The sequence below is a fragment of the Dendroctonus ponderosae genome, unplaced genomic scaffold (genome assembly GCF_020466585.1).
Source record: "Dendroctonus ponderosae isolate FM_Combo_2020 unplaced genomic scaffold, Dpon_F_20191213v2 Dpon_F_20191213_1, whole genome shotgun sequence".
NCBI lineage: Eukaryota > Metazoa > Arthropoda > Insecta > Coleoptera > Curculionidae > Dendroctonus > Dendroctonus ponderosae.
The window spans coordinates 8582845-8606909 of record NW_026017110.1 but is presented as its reverse complement, the minus strand read 5'-3'; the positions used below and the strand labels follow the sequence as shown (position 1 = coordinate 8606909).

The following is a 24065-nucleotide window of genomic DNA, read 5'->3' as shown; positions in this document are numbered from 1 at the left end:
GGAAACTATTTTTGATGTCGGAAAATAACTTCCGGAATGTCATTAAATTTCCACTTCACTTTTGCTTTCCAAAAAAAGGAAAAAACTTTTTACAAAAAATGATAAAATAATTTCAAGCGAAGATATCGAAAATGGGTCTTTACTAAGGAACTTCGGAGTTCATTACTAAGCTTTCAAAAAATTACGTGTCCTTCTTCAGTCTTCACTCGTGAATTTTTGACTTCGAAAACACAGATATTGGCCAAAATGATGGCAAGTGAAGATAGAAATTGAGGATCGATCTTCCGAAGAAAAAACTGCTGATTTGACTAGCAAGTATTCCAAACATTAATTTCCTGGTTCAGCAAAAAAATAACTCTTTTCCAGAAGGGGAAAAAATCAAATGATAATATTGAGGATCGGTCTGCAGAAATAAACTTTCGTGTTTTTTTCCTTCTGAAAAGTAATAAACAACGAGTAAAACTGAATTAGGAAATTCCGGGAATCGTTTTCCGAATAATTGCCAATCAACGTAGAAGTTTTTTTTCTGAAGACCGATTCTCAATATCTTCCGCTTTTCCAAAATGTCCAATAGTTCAGTAAACTTCTGTGCTTTCTAGGAGAAAAAATACTTAACTTGTGAAAACTTGGTAATCAGGTGGATTTCTGGAGGCCGATCCTCGATATCTTCTTTTCTAAAAGTTGTTCAACTGTCTCTTTCGTTATTGAAATAACTATGAAAACCGCAAGCTCTTTATCGAAGCGCCAATCTTTAATGGGTAATTCGAAGTTGATCTTCCGCCGTTAACCATCATAGAGAAGATAAACCCCGCCTAAACAGCTTAACCCTTTTTAATAAAGGAAACAGTCACATGCTGGGGGTAAGCTAAGACACGTGCCGACATTTTTGAATCATAAAACATCAAGGGGAAATTCATGGATGAGGGTGAGATGGTTTTTAGAGCGGTAATATTTTAAAATGGTTGCTCAAAAATGTTTTAATTTCCCTGATGTGTTTCTCAGCGATTTTCCACGAATTTCTCACAACCATTGTGTAGACGAAAAATATGCAAAACGGGCGCATTTTTAAGCTTCGGGAAATTCGTGCGTCGCCTACGAGATTCTTTGAGGGTTTTCCGGCAAAGTTTGAATGGCCACAGAATGAATGTTAAATATATTCAGATTTTGTTCGACTGGTTTTGAATGTCAAGTGACGATATTTTAAAATCGAAAAAACATCCCCGATTTCAAGTGGGCAAATGGGGTAAAGTCGACTGGACCAAACCGAACACCCTTCGCTCAATGTGGGAAAGCAGCGGCGTGAAATTTTCGTATTAGGGAGCTTATCAAAAGGCTATTTGCTTTATCAATGCCCATGCAGGACTTAACATGCTTAAGCACAATCTAGTGGAAAATTGCTGTACATATTTTCCCTGAATATAACGAGTTTGACTGGGAAATATGGGTTGGCTGGCTCTACATAGGTTTCGTTCTTACCTTCATGATGCGACAATGGCGTTGGGGGATTTTCCGGCTTCGTCGCAGCCGTGTGTTCAACTGTAACACAAAAAAAAACTTTTAATCATGTAATTGAATAATTTTTGTTGGACTAATGCCCTCATAAGTATTAAACATCCAATAAATATTCAGCATGCACATAATTGGAAAGGATCCAATGAGCATATGCTGTGGTTTCAAGCCTTCAATCCCTAGTATGTAATAGAAGAATATTTTTAAATATGCATGAATCGCCATATTCATATCGGTTTTAATGCGGCCACACGCGATCTGCGTTTTTTACCTATGCAGACATGCAAATATCAGCTCGAAGTTGGATAAAGAAAAATTAATTTACATCGTCTGATCGAAAGAGCCGGAAGGATCACGGTTAATCAAGATAAAGGCAAGCACGTTGAAAGCTCGGGTATCCTTTCAACTGTGGAAATTCACTACAAAAGTGGGAAAAATAAGGACTTGTATAAAGTAGGATATATGCAAAAGCCAGGGTCCTGAGGGCGAAAAATAATAGCAGAGGGTCAGTGTTCCCAAGGGAGCCGTAACAGCTAAACTACCCGGGACGCCTGTAGATGGACACTTCGGTCTCCAAATGGGCCTTCTTATGTCCCCGCATTCATAAATAAAACAGACTCTAATGTACATATCCTTAACAACTTGGACACTTTCGTAGTCAGCATTAGAATGGATGGCAGTAAGATTAAGTGCTTGAGGCAAAAAATCGACTTCAATCATTCAAATTAGTAGTAAACTATCCCAAAAATAATTGCGGCATGACAAACAGGCCCCCAATAAAACTAATAAGTCGTAAATTCTAAGTCGCAGATGATAAACCCCACCTATATATTACGCATTTGAAATAATTTCAAAAGCTTCCGACAAAACAATGTTTGCTCAATTACCTTTAAGCATTTTATCTCAAATCCCATATGTGTCATTTGAATACCCCAAAAATACATACATATTTTTGAATAATTGTTTTTTCAGTTACGTGAATTTGCCCTGTCGTTGTGTGATTGATAAAGTTCGAGATGTTTGTTTCAATTCCTTCGAGGCCCGGTTTTTCGTACATTAATCGCGCCAGTTTCGAGCGGTAACGATTCGAAAACGAAAACGAAATTTATCAAAACAGCGAAAATATCATTTCAATTAAAGGATCGCTTAACTGCATCGATGCTTGCATTTGATATCGGTAGTAAATTATTGGCTTAATCCCTCGGCAATCCAATTATGGGATATTATTGCTTCTTTTTTGGTCGGTTAGTTTTTTCCGCTGCTGACCACTTTGCCGAAATTAATTGTTCACATTAATTGGGAGAGTATTAGTTTTTTTCCTTATTAATTGCTCGAATTTACTTTTGTCGTGTGATTGAACGGCCCGATTGATGTCCCTCCAGTTTTCCAGCCATTTAATTGTTTTCTTATTAATTATTTCCATTTGTAACAACAATCTTGTGCCTATTACTTAAATGTCAATATTTTCGTGTTATTGAACTGACGGTGGACAAATTGCTTTTCTCATTCCATTGGTTTGTTTTAAGGGCTTTTCCTTAAAAACATTCAGAAAAGTTAGACTTCTAACTAATTTTTCTTTTTTACATTTGCTTTCAATATAACCGATGGTTTTCGCATCTTCACTACTCTTGGGGTTTTTTAATGAAATTTCATCCTTTAAGAAAAGTCTTAATTAAACAGCACAATTCGTCTGTTGAGCATTTGAAAATTATTTTCTAGTTTACCTAAAAAAAATGTTGGTTTCTGGAAAAATGGATTGAATACACTTAACAACTATTCAAAAAGTGCTTTAATTTTGCTTTCTGAAATTCGATTGATAATTAAATTAAAACATGGTTTGTTTATTTTAAAAAATTGTGCTACATATACGTATTGAAAAAGTCATAATTTTGTATTCAATATGTATAATTCAATCCACCTTGTAGATGCGGCCGTTTTTTGGAACATACTGTATGTTATGAGTAAGTGTTAAACACCTCAACTCGCAATTTTGCCGTTCGTTTTATTCAAAAAATGTGCAGTGAGAAATTAAATTAAATAAATTCAGAAAGTTATATCTATTAAATTAAATTAAAGACCCAAGATTCAGTAAGAAGAAAACGATACAAAAAGTCAACGTTGCCGGACAAAAAATGCCACCCTGTAGACGCCGCAGTTTCATCGACCGCACTGTTGCTATTTAAAAAAATAAGGGAAAAAACGATTGAATTAAATTTCCAAACTGGTCCAAAATTGCACTATTTTGTCTTAGTTGCTTTAACCGGGTAAATTATGTGGATCCAAAAATCTCAATGGCACAGCAGCAACATTGACCACCCTGTATATATAAATGTCGCTTGTACATTTCTAAGCTTGCAAAAATGCAATGAAATTGCGCAAAGAACGACCAAATGAAAAGCATATAACGGGAGGTTGTAAATTTTTGAAAAATCGTCGAAGTGGAAACGGTTCAGATTGGCAAATAAAACAATCAAGAGCAGTTACAGCAAAAACGCAATTCAGCAACAATTAATCATTTCACATCGCGGATATAGATTGAAGAGTTGCGAGTACTTACCGGGATAAGCGAAATTATGGAAATTAGCTACTCCAGCCACATTATCGATACCGAGCGAATTAAAGTAATTTCTGTAGGACATCGCTCCATTTAAAAGTGTCGATGTCATGTTGAAGTACCAAAGATTATTGGATAACTGAATATTTAAAATAAGATATTTACTATATGTACATTATCGATAGATAATTATACGATTTTGAGAATATTGATAACGGATCATCGCGAAGGTAAACGTCTAAGGTGTGTATACTCAGACAGGTTGAAGTTTGTTTAATTTACAGGGTGTTCAAAACCAGTGTGAGTAACTCACCTGCAAAGCAAGTAGCTGATATGAAAAGCACCATAGTCATAGTTAAGCGGATTAATCCTCAAATCAAGTAAACCAGCAGAGAAATAATCAGCTTGTAAAAAAGAGCACTAATACAAATCAGCAACACAGCAACCAGCAACATAGTTGCGAAACAACTGAGTTTTGAAAAGAACGACGCGCGATATATCAAAAATGCCAGGAACTGATCTCTAACGCGATTCTTGAGGAACTGATCGGAAAATAGCCAGTGGCCAGACCACAGAAGTTCAAGAGAATTTGAGTTTTAATGTCATGCACCCCCATATATCTCACACCCATCGGGAGGGTGATTCTCGCGCACAAAATGCTCGTTTTTGCGTTTTAGTGGAATTTAGTTTTGGGAAGATTAAGCAACAAAGTGCGGTCAAGATACTAAATTTTGGTTGGAAATAAGCTGGGACATTTTCGCAATCCAATTCCTGCAGTTGGAAATTATTAGGTACTTGCCCAATATCTTTTTGAATGCTTTTAATTTCACTTTCCATCAAAAGGAAAAGGTCAAGTGTTTACGCATTAAAATGCCTAAACACTTTAGTTAAAAAAAAACAATAATTTTCCGCGCTCTGGAAAAGGTTCACAAATTGAGCAATTTTCCATAGAACTTCCCCAATTCATTTCGACCCCTCATTTGAAATGAATCTGTGAAAGTTCTTGATCGTGCGTCATTGATGCATCTTTAATCATGTGATTATTCTGTTCAATTGTATTCTTCGTCCACTTCATTATTCATATTCATGGATTAATCAGTTTTGTTTTGTCGCCTACACGTTCTTCAATTTGTGTCGACTTATGCAAGGTGTGAATTGAGTCGATTAAATTTGGTAGATGTTTTTGAGCTAGAAATCGTGCAAACAACATTTTGAGATGGCATTTTCATTTTAGCTGGAGGATTTTATCTACATTATCTCTCACTGACATCGTGAGTTATCTGGGCCCCGACTCCATTCAAACTAATTTATCGAAATAAAACATCTTTTGTTGATGTTGAAGTAATATCTAAAATTTACGTGCCGCTCTCAATGTAAAGCGATACATTAAGTTTCGTATCAGAGTTTCAAATCTAGAAATTGTTCATCAGAGTAAAGCGCTTTATTGCACGATTTTCTATTTGAATTCTTCGGCATTACAAAGATTTTATGGGCGCTATTCTCCCACATGCGAAATTAATTTTTATCAATCAAGCGTTGCAGCGAATTGAATACTGCTTTGGAATAAAATAAATTACTTAAGCCTATAAAGCTATAAGCGGAGGCTTTAGTGCTGGATAAATAGTAATTAAAATGTTAATTATGATTATGACTTTTATGGCGGTGTTGTTGAATATTCACGTCATCCAGATCAATAAATGCGACAAGTCAACATATCGGTTGCTGGACTCAAATGCATGTAAATGGAAATTTGGATTGATTTACTGTGCTACACTTAACAAAAACTAGGCGCAATTTTGCAAAAACCTTGACAAAATGCATTTTTCTCGCAAATTTTGCATTTTATCGATTCATCGTAAATAAATCATCCGTTCCTATTCCGCTAATCATGATTTAGAATTTTGAATTAGCGACTGACGCGTACAGCAGACGAAACTCATCGGGGATTATTCCCCATAATTATGTTTATTCTTATCGGATAGGCCTAATACATTTATATAATGTTTCCATATTAAAGTAATTTATAATGTAATATTTAAAACGTTTCACTTGTCAGCTGAATTAGCCTCGACGGAATAAAATTAATCTTAAAATATCTTTATGGGTCGGTATTTACATAGCTTTAATACATATTTCAAAACAGATAAGTGAACTAAACTCAGGTGTTTATAATATTATAAGTAAATAGGTTTGATCTGAATTGATAATGTTATTTATATTTCGTCAGGTATTGCATCAGTAGGGGTAAAAATATTTGTTTATGAATAACCACTGGTAGAGGTGAATGAAAAACTGTTTAAAATTATAAGCTTGAGGCATATTTTTTTATAAAACCAACTAATTAGTATACGATCGCATCGTGTATGTTAAACAATCGTTGATTTTCGGGATCAGACGACGGGAATCTTTAGAGGCAGTTGCACTTCAGCTCAAACAATCGATTGGGCAAATTAAAACCTTAGCAAATTCACTAAGAAAACACTGAAAATGTATGCAAAGCGTGCGAAATGCAAGTTTTCATTAAGAATATTGATTTACACCCGACGAAATGTTGCTTATAGGCCTGCCGCTCACCACGCAGTTGAGCCATTTGCGCCCACTATGAGGCCGCTGTTGCATCGGCCGGCGGTTTTTCGATGCCAATGCCGCAGGAAACACCTACTTCTGAGCAGTCTATTGTCTGTTAACTTCAGACATATCTATTTGTAAATCGTATAAAATAGTCCTAACGTTTCTCTAGCATCTTCAGAGGCAAATAAAATCTCCGATCGTTTTAACAATTATAAGCCAGTCCAATTATTCCAGAAGATTGTCGAATTGCTTTCGAAACGAATCCGCTCTTTAAAACTGTTTGAAATGTAAATTTCGTGGCACATGAATAAAACAGTATTCTTGTGGAAACATCTTCGGAATGTATTCGCTATACATAAGTAAGCGGTCTTTTTAAGAGAAAAAACCTTTGACCGGTGCTTTTAAAAGGAACACCGAATATTCTATGCATTAAGGGAAGGAAATTTCGTTCTAAAAGTGGCATTAAAGACCGCCAATACGCTCAGAATTCGTTTCTCTGAATATATTTTACAGTTGAAGGGGGGCAAGGATGGTCAGCTGCATTCTCTATAGAGACCCTTATTTATACTGCGTAAACACGCTTTACATTTTGCCGATTTACTACTCACCCCCGCAAAATTCGAAGTGAACCGGCCAAATGTAATTAGATTTTGCATGTTTCACCCGGTATAGATATGGCGTTTTAAAATATTTACAATATACCAGGATAAATCCCACTGAGCGGCAATATTTAATTGGAAATTATGTAGCGCAAATATCTTTATCTAAATATTTATTAATAATCGCCTGATTACACGAACCTTTTTCTATCGTTGACTTGGATTGGGTTTTATGGGCTTTGAAAAAATATCCTAATTTATTATGAAACTGTCAGCAGCAGATATTCCCAATGGGAAAGCAAATATGGAACACCTTGTTTTCGCTAGCAATGAATAATTTCTGGCGATTATTTCTAATAAAATTTCTGATTAAAGATCAGGTTAATGGGGTGATGTGTTCGTTACTTTTACTATCCGTCTCAGAGGTAATAAAAGCCCGAGTAAAGTTTCGCCCAAAGTCGAAATGGAGAACTCCATATCAGTATTAATAACCGCCAATTTATCAAAAAGACATTAAAACCGTCCATAAAGGCGCAAAATGTGAAACTTTCAAACATTAATTAATTTAATTATCAAACTTCCAGACGTTTACTGTACATCCGCCATTATTTACGGGCTTAATATTAGATTATATACTTTTCTTGCTTCTCGCCAACGTCCATCTTTATTACTTCTTCTTGTTACTTAAGGTATCATGGGCAGCTTCCGATCATCTGCCCCTTTGAGAGGTGGCTGAATGATCGATTTAATCATTACCGGTCAAAAACGAAATGTCTTAAGAGCGCCGATCTACTTTACCTTATTGCATATTAGATACTTCACATCAACGTTTTTTACGATAATTGAGGAACATCTTCAGATTTTGCAGATAATTGTTAAGACAGTCGGCTTGAGGATAACGCGGGGGCGTTTAAAATACTGCACAAACATTTGTACAGTTTTAATGCAAATTGATTGTTTGGCTGGACACTTGAGATAATTAGAGAATTTAGATCTAGTTTGAGTTAGCATTCATTATTGGCAATATTTCTATCAATATTTTGAAACAACAAAAAAAACCCAACATTTTTGGCGCAAAAATGAGGCAACTGGTAGCTAAAGAAGACTTTGTAGGGGATGTTAAAAATGCAAAGAAAGAAATTGACTAAAATTGATAAGAATCCTTTCAGCTAAAAGGAGATTTTGCATGCGATGTTAAAGAAGCAAAAGTATTTGAGCAAAATTAATGAGAATCCATCTTCTATGTTTCACATAATCAATCCAGCAATCGACAGATGCATAAAAATTGTCGCCAGCCAAAACATAGAACCACTTGAAGCTGAAAGACGCAATACTAAAGTAACTTGTGCCATTGCCTACAATTCCTCATAAAATCCACGAGCAAACGATAAAGAGAACAGAAAATTGCCACAAATGATGCGATATTGAAACGACATATGAAGAAACTGAAGAAATTGGGCGAAACTCTACTTCCATCCAGTCATCATACAATCAAACAAACTTGGAATTTGACCAAATTTGGTTGGCGCTAATAAGGTGCTAAATCCCAGCGAAAAATCCACGGCCGATTGAACAACAGTCTCCTAGTAGGTTCAAATGACAAAAGTGCGTGGTGAGCCGCAGGCCTATGAGCCACATTTCGTCGGTTATAAATTAACACGGCCAATGTAAACTTTCACTATATGTAAAATTTACAAACAATTTCTGTTGGTTTGCTTTAATAATTTCACCCTGTATATTATTGACTATCGTATCCTCTGGTCGTTGGATGAAAACATTCGTTTCCCCGGGAAAGGTAAAAGCATTTCAATTTCAATAAGTCGTATATTTTTCAGTAAAACGTACGGTCTGACCAGGTCGTATATCAATAAGGCCTATCAATGCAATATGGCGCCAAGCGTGACCATTGGCCTGTTCCCCAAAGAGTTCCGGATATACATGTGTTTTATTCCGGGTGTCCGACGACTCCCGGAAAACATCGCTGTTAGCAATTTTTATAAGGGACATAAAGTGCCGAGAAGTTTCTTTATGAGGTCGAGTGCGAGACACCGGAGAATTTACATTAGCCCAACTAGGCCACTCTGTAATTAATTTAGCTTGCCTCCATTCGATTAGCCATATTCCGATCAAATTGTCCCCCTCTATTTTAATAAATAACCATAAATTCCCAATTATCGAAATCGTTCCTCGAATACGAGCACATAAATTGTCCCCACCCCGTCTATATCTTTAATTAAATGTTTCAACCCTTATAAGGTGCATTTCCCTTTGTTGGGGAGGCTTAGTATGGACGTTTTCACGTTAAATAACTAATTGAGTTTTCCTATAGTTTGCAATTTTTTCCCATCACGCTCGGACAGTGACCAGTTGCCCGCAGGAAAAATTTATTAAAGCGTTTTTGGCTGGGCTGTTTGTCTCCATTTTACCTGAGTTAGCTCAAGGTTTTAATCCTAGGAAACCCATCACGAAAATTAAGCAAATATGATTGATTTTAAAATATCAATATCGCCCTGATTAAAGATGACTTCGTTCAGTTAAATAGTCGTTATCTGATCAAGTGTTTATTTGCATTTGCTGAACTTTTAAGAAATTATTGTGAAATCTCTGTTCCACTTTACTGGAGTTGTAGTAGCTTCGAAAAGCCACACTTAGATATTCTATTTTCGAATCATTTTAGATGCAAGTGAAGTTTATTTGTCGCCCTTTTTGCCTCTTTTTACTGTCTCACGGATTTTGTTCATTTTCCTCCATTGCAGCATGTTGATAGGAGTTAGTCGAAGTCAATTTAGGCACATCATTGATTTTACACAGACGCTGTTGACAGATTATTAGTGGATAACCCCTTGCTATTGCTGACTCACCCTTCTTGTTAGTGTCACATGTTGTTCTTTGAATGTTGTCCGGCCGTCTATGGGTCGAATGGACCCGGTAAAAGTGGAAATAAATTATATTTCGTAAGGACAATTGTGACTGCCAAAGGCGAACACTTGGAGGCATCAGTTTCATAGGAAAACTGCGAATTTACGAAGTTTCTTTATTTGCGAATTGAATGCCAATAAAAGATCGAGTGTCCGGCAAATATCCACATCCGCTGGGGCTCAAGGGGAAATTTCAATATTTTTCTAGGCCATCGATTTCCAGCACTTAATCTTTGAAAATTCCTGCTGGTGAATGCGCCTGTTATTATATTGTTGTTAATTTTAAATCACTTTTATCGAGCGCTATTTGGTTTTTAGCCAATGTTGTTTTGAATTTAGTGCGATCTTATTTTCTACTGGTTTTCCTACTTCAGTTGCACTTTTTTCTGCTGTCATTTCTATTTCAAAAATTTCATATTATCAAATTTGCCCGACGCTTCCGTATTGAAACTGAATTCGAAACGTCGGCTATTCCCAGAAGATAATGGGAATTTCAATTCAGTCGAAAACCCGCTATCAGAACCCATAATATCAATAACTTTTGCGCGTTTATTTCATCAAATGACAGTTTTAAGAAGTTTTCTTTGTCGAGAATTCGAAAATTCCAAATCTCCCCTGCGTAATTTTTTAGGCCTAATAAATGTATGTATATTTTAAATGTTTTTCGTCGATATTTTACAGAAAGCAAAATCCATCGTTAAACGTTCTGAATAATAATACTCGATTTTTGTCCCAAAAAATTGAATTAAGTTCAGAAATAATCAGCGACAGGAACAAACCGAAAATAGAAAAAAAGATCCCCGTTTTCTGAACCGTTTCGTTCGGCAAACTTCTTCGAAAATTGAGTCCCCCATCGAATAAGGAACCTTTTAACTGAAGTATAATTCAATTTAAATAAGAGAAAGTGTCGCAAAGGGCGGGTGCTCGCGTAAGAAGGGCAATCAGCCCTAAATCGAGGGACAAATGGACGCCGGAACGTGGCAACACGATAAAGATTGACTGTTTTACTACCCCACTTGAGAAGGTTTAAAATGGGGAGCCCCCGTGCATTAAGAAAAAGCCCTCAAATGGGGTGTCGAATGAGTTTAGCAGGTTTATTCCCAACGTCGATACACACCTGATTTATAAAACTTTGAATAATTTACTTTTCTTTCAATGAGCTCAAGTGCCAGTTGTTTCCATACGTGCAACTATTAAAAAAGTGTGGAAAACGACTGATAAATTGAGATGTTTTTCGGAGGAAAATGGAAAATCGAGTGTAAAGTCTATGAAACGGAAATGTGCACAATTTCCATCAAATTCGTTTGATGTTATGCTTCAACTGGGTTGAAGAGTAGATTCTCATTGATTTTTTCAATTTCTTCATCTGTTGTTTCACACTAGTTGTTTCAACATTGCAACGTTTGTGTTTCGGCAATTTCCTGTTCTGTTTACCGTTTGCTCGTGGATTTTATAAGAAATGGAAGGGTACAAAATTGATTCTGATTAATTTTCTTTAAATTTTTTTTTTTGCTTCTTTAGCATCGCATAATGTTTTCTTTTAGCTTCAAGTTGCGTAATTTTTGTGTTAAGTTTTAATTTGCAATTTTTTGGTTCTTTTCTCGCTTGATTCTGTGAAAAATGGACTACAGAATCTCATGAATTTTCTTCAATTTCGTCTTATCCAATCAAAAGAGATGTATATTTGTAACGATTGGATTGGATTTTCTTCAGTGTGTACACACCTGCTGCCGTCTTTAATTTCTTCGTATATTTTTTTACTTTTCTTAGTATCCCAAAGACAATTTTCTTTTATATTCAAGTTGGGTCTTTACCGCGCCAAACAAATTTGTAGTTTTTTTGCTGTTTTCTCGTTTGATTTTGGGAAGAAGGGACGACATATTCCCATTAATTTTCTTCAATTTCTTCTTATGGCTTTTTACTTGTTTTAGTGTGCCAAAGACAATTTTCAAGTTGTGTCTTTTTCGTGCCAAACAAATTTGTAGTTTTTTTGCTGTTTTCTCGTTTGATTTTGTGAATAATGAAGGGCACATTCTTATAAATTTTCTTCAATTTCTCCTTATAATTTTTTATTTTTTTTTAGTGTGCGAAAAATAATTTTCTTTTATATTCAAGTTGGGTCTTTATTGCGCCAAACATTTTTGTAGTTTTTTCATGTTTTCTCGTTTGATTTTGCGAAGAATGTAGGCCAAATTCTTATGAATTGTCTTCAATTTCTTCTTCTGCTTTTTTTACTTTTTTTAGTATGCCAAAAGTAATTCTTTTAGATACACGTTGGGTCTTTATCGCGCCAAACAAATTTGTAGTTTTTCTGCTGTTTTCTCGTTTGATTTTGTGACAGGACGACAGATTCTTATACATTTTCTTCATTTTCTTTTTATGCTTTTTTAGTATTCCAAACAGAGTCTTCCTTTAGCGTCGCGTTGTGTGATTTTCATGGCAAGGAAATTTGTGGTTTTTTTTGTTTTCTCGTTTGATTTTGTGCAGAATGGACGACAGATTTTAATTACTTCTGTCAATTTCTTCCTTTACTTCTTCATGATCACATCAGAGTCTTGTTTTAGATCAACTTGCGTTATTTTTGTGTCAGGAACATGTGCAGTTGTTTTGTATTCTGCTCGCTTGATTCTGTCAAGAATAGCCGACAGTTTTCATTAATTTTTTTCCATTTCTTCTTCTGTTGTTTTAGTACCGCATATAAGAATCTTCTTTCAGTTTTCAGTTGCTACATTCCAGCCTCAACAATTTTGATAATCTGTTACCTGCTTGGTTGATTTTACGAAAATTAAAAGACGGGATCTCATTAACTTTCTTCAATCTTCAAACAGTAACTTTGCTCGAATTCATTGTTGCTTTTAAGTCCTCCTAAACCGTCCCCTGCAGGTGCATTCAAATACATTGTAGCCCAATCGTTTTTTGCGAATATTTGAATTTATTGGCGAGGTTTAGTTGGTTTCTGCGAGGAATAACGCCAACACTGCACCAACCTGTACATTTCCAATTAATAAATCCTGCATGTATTGAGGTTCCACTCAATTTCAACCCCTTTTTCCAATAAGTTTCGGGGCTGGAATAATGGCAGTAAAAAAGCCGACACGCGACAATTAATAAGCTGAAAGGCCCTTCAGGTAAATCCGCATCGACTTATTTAAATTTACCCTTTAAACCCTTTGGAATATTTAGATGGGGAGCGCCATTTCGGCTCTATCACTTACCCGATCTACCTACAGGGCATTTGACGAGCTATTAAAAAAACTAATAGGTATTTAAAGTAGGGTGAGCTGAAAAAGCTCACAGGTACATCGATGTCTGATGAGTGCACATGAATTTGTTTAGAAAGGCAACAGGTGGGTACATGCTTACTTGCTAGGTGACCCAATGGCTCGTAGCTGAGAAGTTTTGGCAGGGTTTGCAAACGGTGGCGTGAAAATTTTGCAAACGATGGCCAGTGTGGGCTTGAGCTCGGACTCCGCACCTCTGAAATGAAGAAAATCGCATTAAATTAACGTTCATGTTGATTAATACCGGCACTGGAACACCGGGTAATTACTGCAGAGAACATCAGTAGCCGACACATCATTACTATTTTCCGTAATAACAGCTTTTATACATACGAAAGTTTTTTTAGGTAGCCGTCAGTTTGTGAGAGCAAAGTATAGTCCACGATTTTTTTCCATGGGATCGGGACCCAAAAGACAAAGATTTAAACGCCATGACACATCTAGGGACATTAATGTTAATTTGCCTTTTTTCCTGTCTTCGACGGTATTTAGACGTTGCGCGGTTGCAGGTTTAGACTGGAGCCCCGACTTGATTACAGTTATTTCGGTTGTTTAGAGATAATTTACATAGATTATCGAAATTCTCATTCGAACCGACCGGCTCCACACACAATGGGCGTCGATATTGCAAAATGGCAAGAAAGCGAAAATATTTTAATTTCGAATAAACCACCATAGGAAACTGGCAATGCACTATAATCGTTGTAAACCGTCAGCTGCATACGATAATTAAATAATTATACACTATGGCTCTCATGCAATTTTCTTGCTTGCTTATTGCAAACTGTCTATACGTTGATTTTACTTTGGAAGCGACAGGAATACATTCGGATTTTTTTGGAAATGTTTGGGAAAAGTCGATTATTTTGACGGATTGGGTGATTCATTCATTAAATGTCATAATGGTTGAAGATTATGCAATTTGTCAAACCAGCTGTCAGTTTGACAAGGCGAAGAAAAATAACTTTGCTTGAATTTCAAGCATTTTTTTTGTTTGAATTCTTTCCATTCCACATCCTTTTTCTCTCCATTCCATTACTAAATCACTATATTAACAAGAGCACAAACTTATTTCTCGAACCCTGATGATTGTCAAACTGACAGCTGGTTTGATGGATTTCATAACATCCCACCATTGTGAAAGTTCTTCAGTATCTTCAACCGGTACGTCAAATTTTTCCAAACATTTCCATTTTTCCAGAATTTTGACGTTTTATGTATAGGAACATGATAGATGATTTCATAGGGAAATCAATAGGTTTCTCGAAAGCGAACTTATATACTTAAATGCAATTAAAACGTAATATTTTGACCTGGATAATATATGGCGCTCAAGCACGGAGCCCTCTGAGCCCAGAGGCAAATTTTGCAATTTTTATCTATAGAAATTGCGTTGCAATGCAAGATTTCATGGAGCGATGGAGAAAAATTTGAATATTCCTTAATCGTGCATCGCTTTCTCCGTAAACATCAAAGAACCCAGTATTTATAACACAATTATAACTTGCGGTATATAAGAACTTAAGTCTTATGGGGAACAAATCACCATTGCACTGCCAGTTAATCCAGAGATCGGCAAGTGAAGAGATTTTTTAAGTTTCAGCTTGAAAATGACGTTGCGGAATTTATTCTTCTGTCTTCACTACCAATGATTTCGTTACTGCTTTGAAGGGGCTGCCGAAGAAGGAGCATCAGGTCGTGGCTGTAGCAGCCCGATCTTCAAGGTGAGTTTTTGTCTTATTAAACGTACAAATTAGCTGGTACATACCCAGAAATGGGGTAATAACAGTTTTTTGAATTTTACTCGGTTATATTTGGGTATATTTACACTGAAGAAATCTACCGTTTTTTTGTCGCCGACACTTTTGCATCAACCTCGTATTAGCGCCCAATTTCGTTGATTTTGTTCGCACAATATACAATACGTTTCACGATTTAAACATCATTTTATTGCAAACTTCTTGCTCTTGTCATTCCAGCCAACATTTCCAACTGGAGTTGTCTATAAGACGCTATAGGCAAACTTCACTTTAGTTTAGAATCGCTTCTCGATTGCTGCGATCATCAAAACTTGGTTTGATGATCTTCTGTGTTGAAGACCTTGAGCGGAACAAGTCAATTTCTTTGCCCTGTTCAATTTTACAGACAAAGTGCTCGAGCTCCGGTCCACATTACAAAGGTTCTTCTTCTGCATATCTGAAGAACAAGTCTTAGAGGAATTTGGGCTTGGGAATAAAATACTCATTTCTCAATTGATTATTAGTTCAATCAATTCTTGTGCATGTTAACTAGTCAAGCCTTCGTCTATTTTTGCTTATTCATGACACGCAAGATCTGATAGGTAAAAACAGAGCCAAAGTTGATTCTTCAGAGTCTTCCAAACTTGAATGAATGACATTTTGGGTGAGTAGTGAAAGTTCATTGGGTCTGACCAATAAAAGAAACGTCCGATATAGCGGCGGCCCGTTCTGAAGGTCGGCTTTTACTGCACACAAACACAACATAAACTTTTCCAAGGCAGAAAGGTTAAGAACCTCATTCCCGGAAAATTATTTGTTGTGGATGCTGCGTGATTTCCAACATTGGACAAGGGGCGTGGAGCGAACCGGGGGGGATATTGATTAGAAGCGACCCTAGTTAGCACCGTTGCCCCTTTTCTCATTTTCCTTCTTCCCCGCATTCTGACCATTATTATTAAATTTCTCTTATTTTGCCCAATTCTAAATACAGCTACTTTGTTTAGACGAAACGTTCAAATCAAGTAAAACACAATGAAGCAAAGACACTTTCTCAGTGAGATTTATCTCGCCCGGCTCTCATTCTTTAAATAAAAGCTCATATAAAAGGAGTAGAGGGAAGTAAAAGCCGTCTTTAATCTTCAATTTCCCGAAAGTTAGTAGTCAGGAATCCAGCGTCCAGCTAGCGGCGATATGCGATTCGGTTGAGATAAGAACCTCCTGGTTAAATAAAAGTAAAATGGGGGCTATTTTCGACCGGAGAGCCCCGACTTTCCTTTGAAGACGGCTGATTCGATTCGAGAGGGGCCCTAAATAAATTGCGGATGCATCTCGGACAGGAATCAGACGGATGAGGGAGCCGGCCACCCCTGTTTACAATGGCGATTTTATTTGGTTAAAAATTGGTGTTCACAGGTTAAGGGACATCATTTTTAAAATGAATACAGGTCAAAGGACCGCTCACTCTTTAGGGGGATGGACACTTAAATTGATAGTTGAGTGAGCGGCTCTGGTTGCTTTCGTTTGTTCCAAATCAACTTCTCTCCTTATTGAGTGGCCGGCGGTTTTTCAAATATTTGGGGGCTAAATTGTTAATTTTTCCTCCCTATTGGTTAATTAATCGGTTTTTGCTTAAAGCCGCGTAAAATCGAGTAAAAATCTATCAATTTTCATTGAATTGACTCCTCGATGTCCTGGACACGTTGGTTGGTAGGTGCAGGGTGATTTAGAGTGTAAGCAGTACAAATAGAATAGTGGGAAACAATGATTCTCACCAAAAACCTGGAGATATTCGCAAAAAACTAAAACGTAAATTCGGCAACAGTGTTTTTGATTTAGCTTGCGAATTACGTTTTTTTTTAATTAACGTTCCATATGTTTCTCATTGTAATAGAAAACGGTGAAATTTATCATAAAGGTGCTGAATTTTATTCGATAACCTCACTTCACAACATCAGTTTTGACTGCTTGCACCAACGTATACGTCTCAAGCTCAAGTTTTCTTAAAACATGGAATTTCCGCTCGAATTCCATCAATGGCTCGTGCTAGTGCCTGTTTCACTCAATCTCCACAGGGTTTTAATCGTTGCTTATGAGTACTGACTTCAATATGACTGCAACAATCAGCTCTTCAGTTGTGGCCTTGTTCACTTTCTTCTTCACTTTTACTTTTTGAGAAGAGTTAATTTGCTTGTTAGGAACAAAACACAAAAGGAGTCTTTGTGATGGAGGAAAACTTTATGTACGTTCGACATTGTTATACATCTGAAGACACAATTTAACCAACAATACTCTGTACCGTTGACTTGGATGTCCACTGGTATTTGCCTAAATGCATAAAAGTGGTTGTTTTTTCTGGCTTGAAAATTTTAGAATCAAATTTTCTTCAAGCCCTCTAGAACCCTGTTAAGAGGGTTCCCCGATTTCAAATCACCCTGAACAGAGCGTTTCAGTTATAATTCTAAATATTTTGTATAACTTGGTGGTTTTTACCGGTGTCTTTGAGAGTTTTGCGGTGTAAAAAACACCAAATCGTTACATAAAAGTTGCAATTTTACTTAAAAGACGTAAGATAACGTAAGACGGAAAGATGGTTTCGATTATTTTTTTGGAAAACTTCACTCAAATTCACAGCGCAATTTTATAGTCGTTACAATTATAGTAAACTTTATACATATTTGATTTTGCTATACATTTGAAGAGCACATTTGAAAAACTAACCAAACTGCTCTGTGACGTTGACGTGCATGTCAGCGAATATTCGCCTGGATGCAAAATTGTCGCTGTGATTTTTCACAAATATCTAGAATCACGATTTTTTCAAACAGAAACTGTGCCTAAGTGTCAAGCAAGTTTAAACTCCTTTCAAGAGATTGGCCGATTTTAAATCACCTTGTACACAGTGGTCCAGTTTAATTTTAAATAGTTTCAATAATTGGTGTTTTTAAACGGTTTGTTTGCGAGTTTTGCCGTGTCAAAAACGCAAAATTGTTACATTAAGGATGAATTTTTACTTAAAAGACGCACAGATGACGTAAGAGGTAACTATTATTTTGATGCTTTTTTCGGAAAACTTCACTCAAACTGACAGCGCAATTTTAGAATCTTCAGAATTTGAAGAGCGCATTTGGAAAACTGACCAACAATACTCTCGTGACGTTGACGTGTATGTCCACAAATATCTGACCGGATCAAAGGACTGGATGAATGGTTGCCGCTGCGATTTTTCGCAAAAAACTCTCTATGGAGATTCTCTCGAAGAGATTGACGCTAATTTTTAATCATCCTAAACATAGCGGCCCAGATCAAAAAACTGTGCTTCAGCAAAGTTCTGATTCCACTTGAAAAACGCGCGGATGTTTTTGAAGATTTTTCGAAAATCTCTGTAAGCAAAACCACGCGATTTCGTGTCCATTACTTCGGCAAGTCAATTTTGTTGCGTTATCGATTTTCCGACTATGGAGGAAATTTCCTCGCCCATCCCCTGGATTAATTCAGAGCGTCGCTCGAAACAAAGATCTAAATGATGCCTATCAAGGAAAATGGCGTCAGAGCGTCGTTTTTCGATTGAAAGTTTAAACTGACGCCCTAGAAGGCGTCGCTTCGGGCGTCGTATGCAGATTTAAAGGGGTGAGAACGGGGTGTTTTGCATGTTGCGCTTGCGTTATCACGCCCATTATATCTTTTATCGATATTATGTAAAAGCGCGAGGCGCAGTGCATGCGCGCAGCCATGAAAATTGACACGTTTTACATGTATATTTTTATGGGGCTTTTCTGAACCACCACCGTCCAAGAAAAAACATTGTTGCATGAAAGAGACAGGAAAGTTGAGGAAAATGGGGCAGGCAATAGGTCAGCAGTTCAATATTCTGATTTTTCGTGAGTCTGAGGGTTCTTTTGAGCCAGACGTCCGGTGCAAAGGGGTGGAAACCACCCTAAGGGCAATTATATTTCAGGCCAGCACGGGCCCGAGGTTTGCAAACATTGTGAGTGTAATTGAAATGGATTTTCACTTGTAGGGACGACTTTCGTTGGGCCTCTTGTCGGCCAGGTAAAAGTAAAGAAATCCTTACGTGAATCTATTGAGCGAATAATTAATTTCCCGAAAAAACTGCTAGAAAGAATCAATTTTCCGCTGAAGAGGTATTCGGTAAAAACTTAATTGAATAAGGTGATATATTAAATTCCTGGACGGAAACCTACGGAGGACAATACGAGCAATTAAAACTGTTTTCAGGGAGATAATTAAGCTGTTGGCAGAAAAAAATTGTTTTCGGAGATGGTTGTCAGAGCGGGCGAAAAAAAGTATTATATAAATTTTGTCATCAAAAGCGGCTTTGCATACTAAACCAACACAATTAACTTTTTCCGATCAGCCTCAGGTACCGCACGACAATATCTGGACTGGCTGGACGAATTGCTTTGCGGTAAAACTAGTTAATTTACTTATGAGCATATGGCATTTCCGATCCTACCTCAAACCATTACTTAGCAAATGCACAGCTGATGGAAAGTGTGCAAAATAGGGTTGAGTTCGGAGGGTTTCATTTGCCATTAAGGGTTGATTCTCTGTCCCCAGGTAGAAATGCTGGCGGATTCAGACAATAGGCCACATGCCCCTGAACTGTAAAAAATCGTAAATAGGACTTTTGTGCTGGCATGCGGGGTATACGGTTTTGTACGGTTTCATACATGATATAATCGTCCTCAAAATGCGCACCTTTTCTTCGACGTGTGCTGGACGTGTGTGGAGCACAATCGTCTTTGACAGTTTCTTCGATAGAAGGGTTAGCAAGTGTTTAATCTGATCGGAATATTTTAGTCTCAAATTACCTTCCTTCTTAGTTGTTGCCAGAAAATCGGCTGTCTTTCATTTGCTCAAAGGTCTCAATTGAATCTAATCTTGTAAGCAACAAAGGCTAGGAAAAAAATGTTTGCTTAGGAACTGGTTGAGGATTTCGATCAGTTTTGCTTTAGAGCGACTGAGGATTTTGCACAGTTTTTTGGCCCTTTACTAGAATTTTTTCAACTGAAGTCTTGGGTGGATTTTCCAGCCTCAAATCTGACTCATTTTGTGTGGATGTAGTCGCCTTTTGAAAATTTAAGTTGTTGAGAATAATTTAAAATTTGTTTTTTATACACTGTTTTCAATAAGCGATTTTGCTTCGGTTCTTCGAAATTTTTCTAAGCTTATTTTTGGCAAAATCACTGCATAGAGTGAACAAATCTTGAAATTAAACCCGACAATTTTGTCGGGTTTTTACTTTTGTTCACATATATGGAAATTCGAAGATACTCGAGTTTCACAATGTGTGGACTCAGCTCAGAAGAAAGTTCCTTTGAAGTTTTCAAGAGTGTAAGTTTCTTTTAAACTTTTTTTTAACCTTTTTTTTTGTTGAATCCGATCAAATTATGAACTTTTCAGGTCGGATTAATTTATTTTTCTTAAAACACACCAAATGAGCAAATTAACGTATGGGGTCTTTGACTCAAGGAGACCATGATATTGAAAAGTAAGTACTTGACCTGGAAATTTTGAGCTAAAATTTCCATGGCTGGAAAGCAAAGCCTGGAAATTACTTTCAAGGAAAAACCCTGGAAATTATTTGTAAGTTTTGCGATTCACTATTAGGGGGCCCATTTGAAAAGGCAATATTCGAAATTTAAATTTCTCCAGAAATTGCGAAATTCATGTATACTTTTAATAACATCGTTCGCATGTTTGGCCATTCTTGCATCACTTTTGTTCAAGGTTCATTGACAGAGCGACCTGGATGAGAGCGGTAAGAGCCTTTGAAAACTTCAGAATTTAAACCCTTAGAACTTTTCAACAAATTTTTCGATTTTAATGATTGAAAGCTTGTTTGAAATAAAAATGCTGGTACTTTTTATTGTACTTACGAGTACAATTCGATAGTTCTAAATGGTTTTGCTAAAGGGCGCAAATTGCAACAATAACAGCAGCTTTTTAGATTTTGTTCGAAGATTTGAAAGCGACGGAATAAAGATGACACTGTAGTCGAAAAATAAACGAAAATTTGCAACAAAAACCTTGTATACCACAGCTCGATATCGTGATTTGTTTCGGAGTTTTGACTAAAAGAATAGTTTTAATGGTTGTGGCTGCAAAAAGCGCCCTCTAGCAATGTTGATTAATTCTGTGGAGGTCTGCTCTATGAGATAGTAAAAATAACTAACATTTGTCTTCCCAATATAGCTAAAATTACTAAAATTTAACAAGCCCTTTAGAAGGTAGAGCGATTTCAATGTGGACACACTCAAAAGCTTCCCCCACTCTTACGCAGCTTGGCACGTCAATAAGCTCTAAAACTAATTAATACAAAATTGGCCAAGCTTTCTAATGATATTACCGAATGTATACTTATCTTAAATTAAAAAATTTCGAAGAAATTTAGGTTTCTAAAATTTACGTATCAATTGCGCCCATCGCGGTATAACGCCGAGCTTCAAAAGCATTTCCCGGATTTTCCATAGTGACGAACATTTTCTTCCTAAATTTCCCCTCCCAATACTTTTCGAGATATGGGCGGTGGCCAATCGCAGGCAAACACCCAGTATTTTTAAAACTACTCGAAGACAAAGTCTTGACGCGGGGCGTGCAAATAAACAATTTATTCTACACGCGTATTAAAAGTTCTACATATTGTTGAAATGCAGAAAAAATTTAATTTTTTATTTTTTAATGAAATTCAATCTTTCAGAAATGCAATAAAAACTAAATTTTTCAAATACATTTTCAATGTTTTATTGGAATTAAGTCTTCCGGCAATCAACAAAATTTTCTGATTTAATCCAAATCAAAGCCAAATCCGATCAAACCAAAATTCCCCAAATCAATTTTCTTCTTTTTGTTGAGACTGAGAGTTGTAAAATTCTATTTTTCATATAGAGCTTTGGTCACTCTGTCACCTTTAAGTTTTATTTAAAATTCAGATCGATCGACCACTAATTGACTTTCTACAAGTCAGCGTTCTAATGATACAATGTGAGCCCTAAACCATGTGAGCAATAAATTACCAAGCAGTAGAAAATTAGCCATTCTGGAAGTTTAAATAAATTATAGAGGCGAGTTCGGACACGAATAAGAGTTGAAACGACTTCTGAGAACGCACATATGGCGTCCGCACTATTCAACCACCATTTTAAAGTTTCAAACACATTATTAACCCTTTTTAACCTACTATATAATTTATGCAAAATCGACTGCTATTGGCTGGCAAACGTAACCGAACGTTCCAATGGAAATAATCAAAATAAAAAAATAAAAAGAAGGAAAGGTTGTAACAATAGAGCGCGGCCGTTTTGTTTGAGCACGCGATTTAAAAAGGGTTCCTCTATATACATGTCGGAGGACAAGGCCCTTTTTTCAGCGGCAGCAACTGTGTTTACAATGGAATCCTTCATAAGTAGCAGCACGTTTGCAACATATATCATGTTCAAACTAATATAAAAATATTATTTCAATGGGGTTGCATTTTATAATGATGCCTGTAGGGTTTAAGCGTTTTAACGGATTTTTCTTTGTCCAGATCTGAGTGGCTCAGATCTGGTAAGTGAGATGGTTGGTGATGGCTACTAATGCAGTGGGCGTTCACGATGTGAAAGCAATGATATTAAAATGCAAGCCATAACACCATCTGTCCACAGATCATAAATGGTAAGGCATTGGAATAGTTATCACGAGCAATTAAATATGGTAAAGATCGCCACGCCCTGCTCGCTAAAAAACTGGAAAACTTTCTCGCCACATAAAACGCCAGTTTAATAACAACAACGCACATTTTCCATTCAGTTTCAATGCTAAATTTATTTAAATGATTGCAAAAGTGGTAATAAACGTCCTTTGCGAGGTTTTATTTATGTTTCTGCTAATGTAAGTGCGCATTTTTAACATTTTTTGCATCTAATTTGCAGTTCTTTTAAGCCTCAAAGTGGATGTTCATCTGCTGAATTTAGTTCAATTCAATGATTGATTTCATCTGAAAAATCCCCAGTGAAACTGTATAAAATCCCCTAAAATTTCTCACGTTCCACATTCCGAAAACAGCTAAAAAAACCCAACTGGAAATTATAGATTCATCTTCCGTTTCAATAAACCACCGCTTACCCCAGATTCGCACCCCATTTCTTCGTTTTTTAGGCAAACGCGACTCACAAAGAAACGGTTTTTGTCCCTAAAAAATGAAAAAAACCTGGGGTGGAGCTTTCTGTGTTTTTTTTGGGTCGTTACATACACCTTGTACTAGGCCCTAGAATGTGGTGGAAGGGTGCAGAAATGCCAGGATTCGGGTAAAAAACTTTTGCAATTTGACCCCCATTATCTAACGGAATTTCTCAGGAAATTTGGCACATTTCTGTAAAAAGCCCACGGATTCTCACGGTGCTTTTTTAATAGTTTTGCTCAGTTTTTTAACTGTGTAATATGGGGTGAATATTGATTGCAAACGGTAACTGAAGATTGATATTGCGATGGATCAGGGAAAACCGTTAACTTGAACCCTAAACAGGCACCTTGGTAGCACAAGCCGTTATTATTTACTATAGTATATAATGGTATATAATGGTATATACAAAGCACATAAAGTGTTCTAACGGACTTTTAACGAATTTAACGTACTTTGCCTCCAGATTTTCCATTGAAACTAGACACTCAAACATGTGCACACTTACATAGGCTATGTACAATATAAGGTCTTTGCAAGAAATAAAATTAACGATTTTTCGTCATTTGGAAGATATGTTCTGATTGCTCTGAAAATGCGATTAGAGGCTCGTGATAATTCGCGAATGTTCTTGATCTGATTGGTTTACGATGCCAATGTGTAGACTGTTCAAAGTTTGTTTTGTTTGGGCGCGATAAACATTCTGAACATT

The 24065-nt window shown here is 36.6% G+C and overlaps 1 protein-coding gene across 2 annotated transcripts in view; it reads right to left on the bottom strand.

The window, feature by feature from the left end:
• Positions 1–24065, bottom strand: part of LOC109539514 (protein nubbin) — a 62781-nt gene that overhangs the window by 11850 nt on the left and 26866 nt on the right. Inside the window, exons 3-4 of one of the 2 annotated variants that reach the window (XM_048665794.1) lie at positions 13515–13628; positions 1477–1536 (exon numbers count right to left, since the gene is read on the bottom strand). In XM_048665794.1, the coding sequence (XP_048521751.1) occupies positions 1477–1536; positions 13515–13628 (174 nt within the window). Of the gene's footprint in view, positions 1–1476; positions 1537–4066; positions 4222–13514; positions 13629–24065 lie in introns of those variants that run through there. The other variant, XM_048665798.1, reaches the window with a different exon arrangement.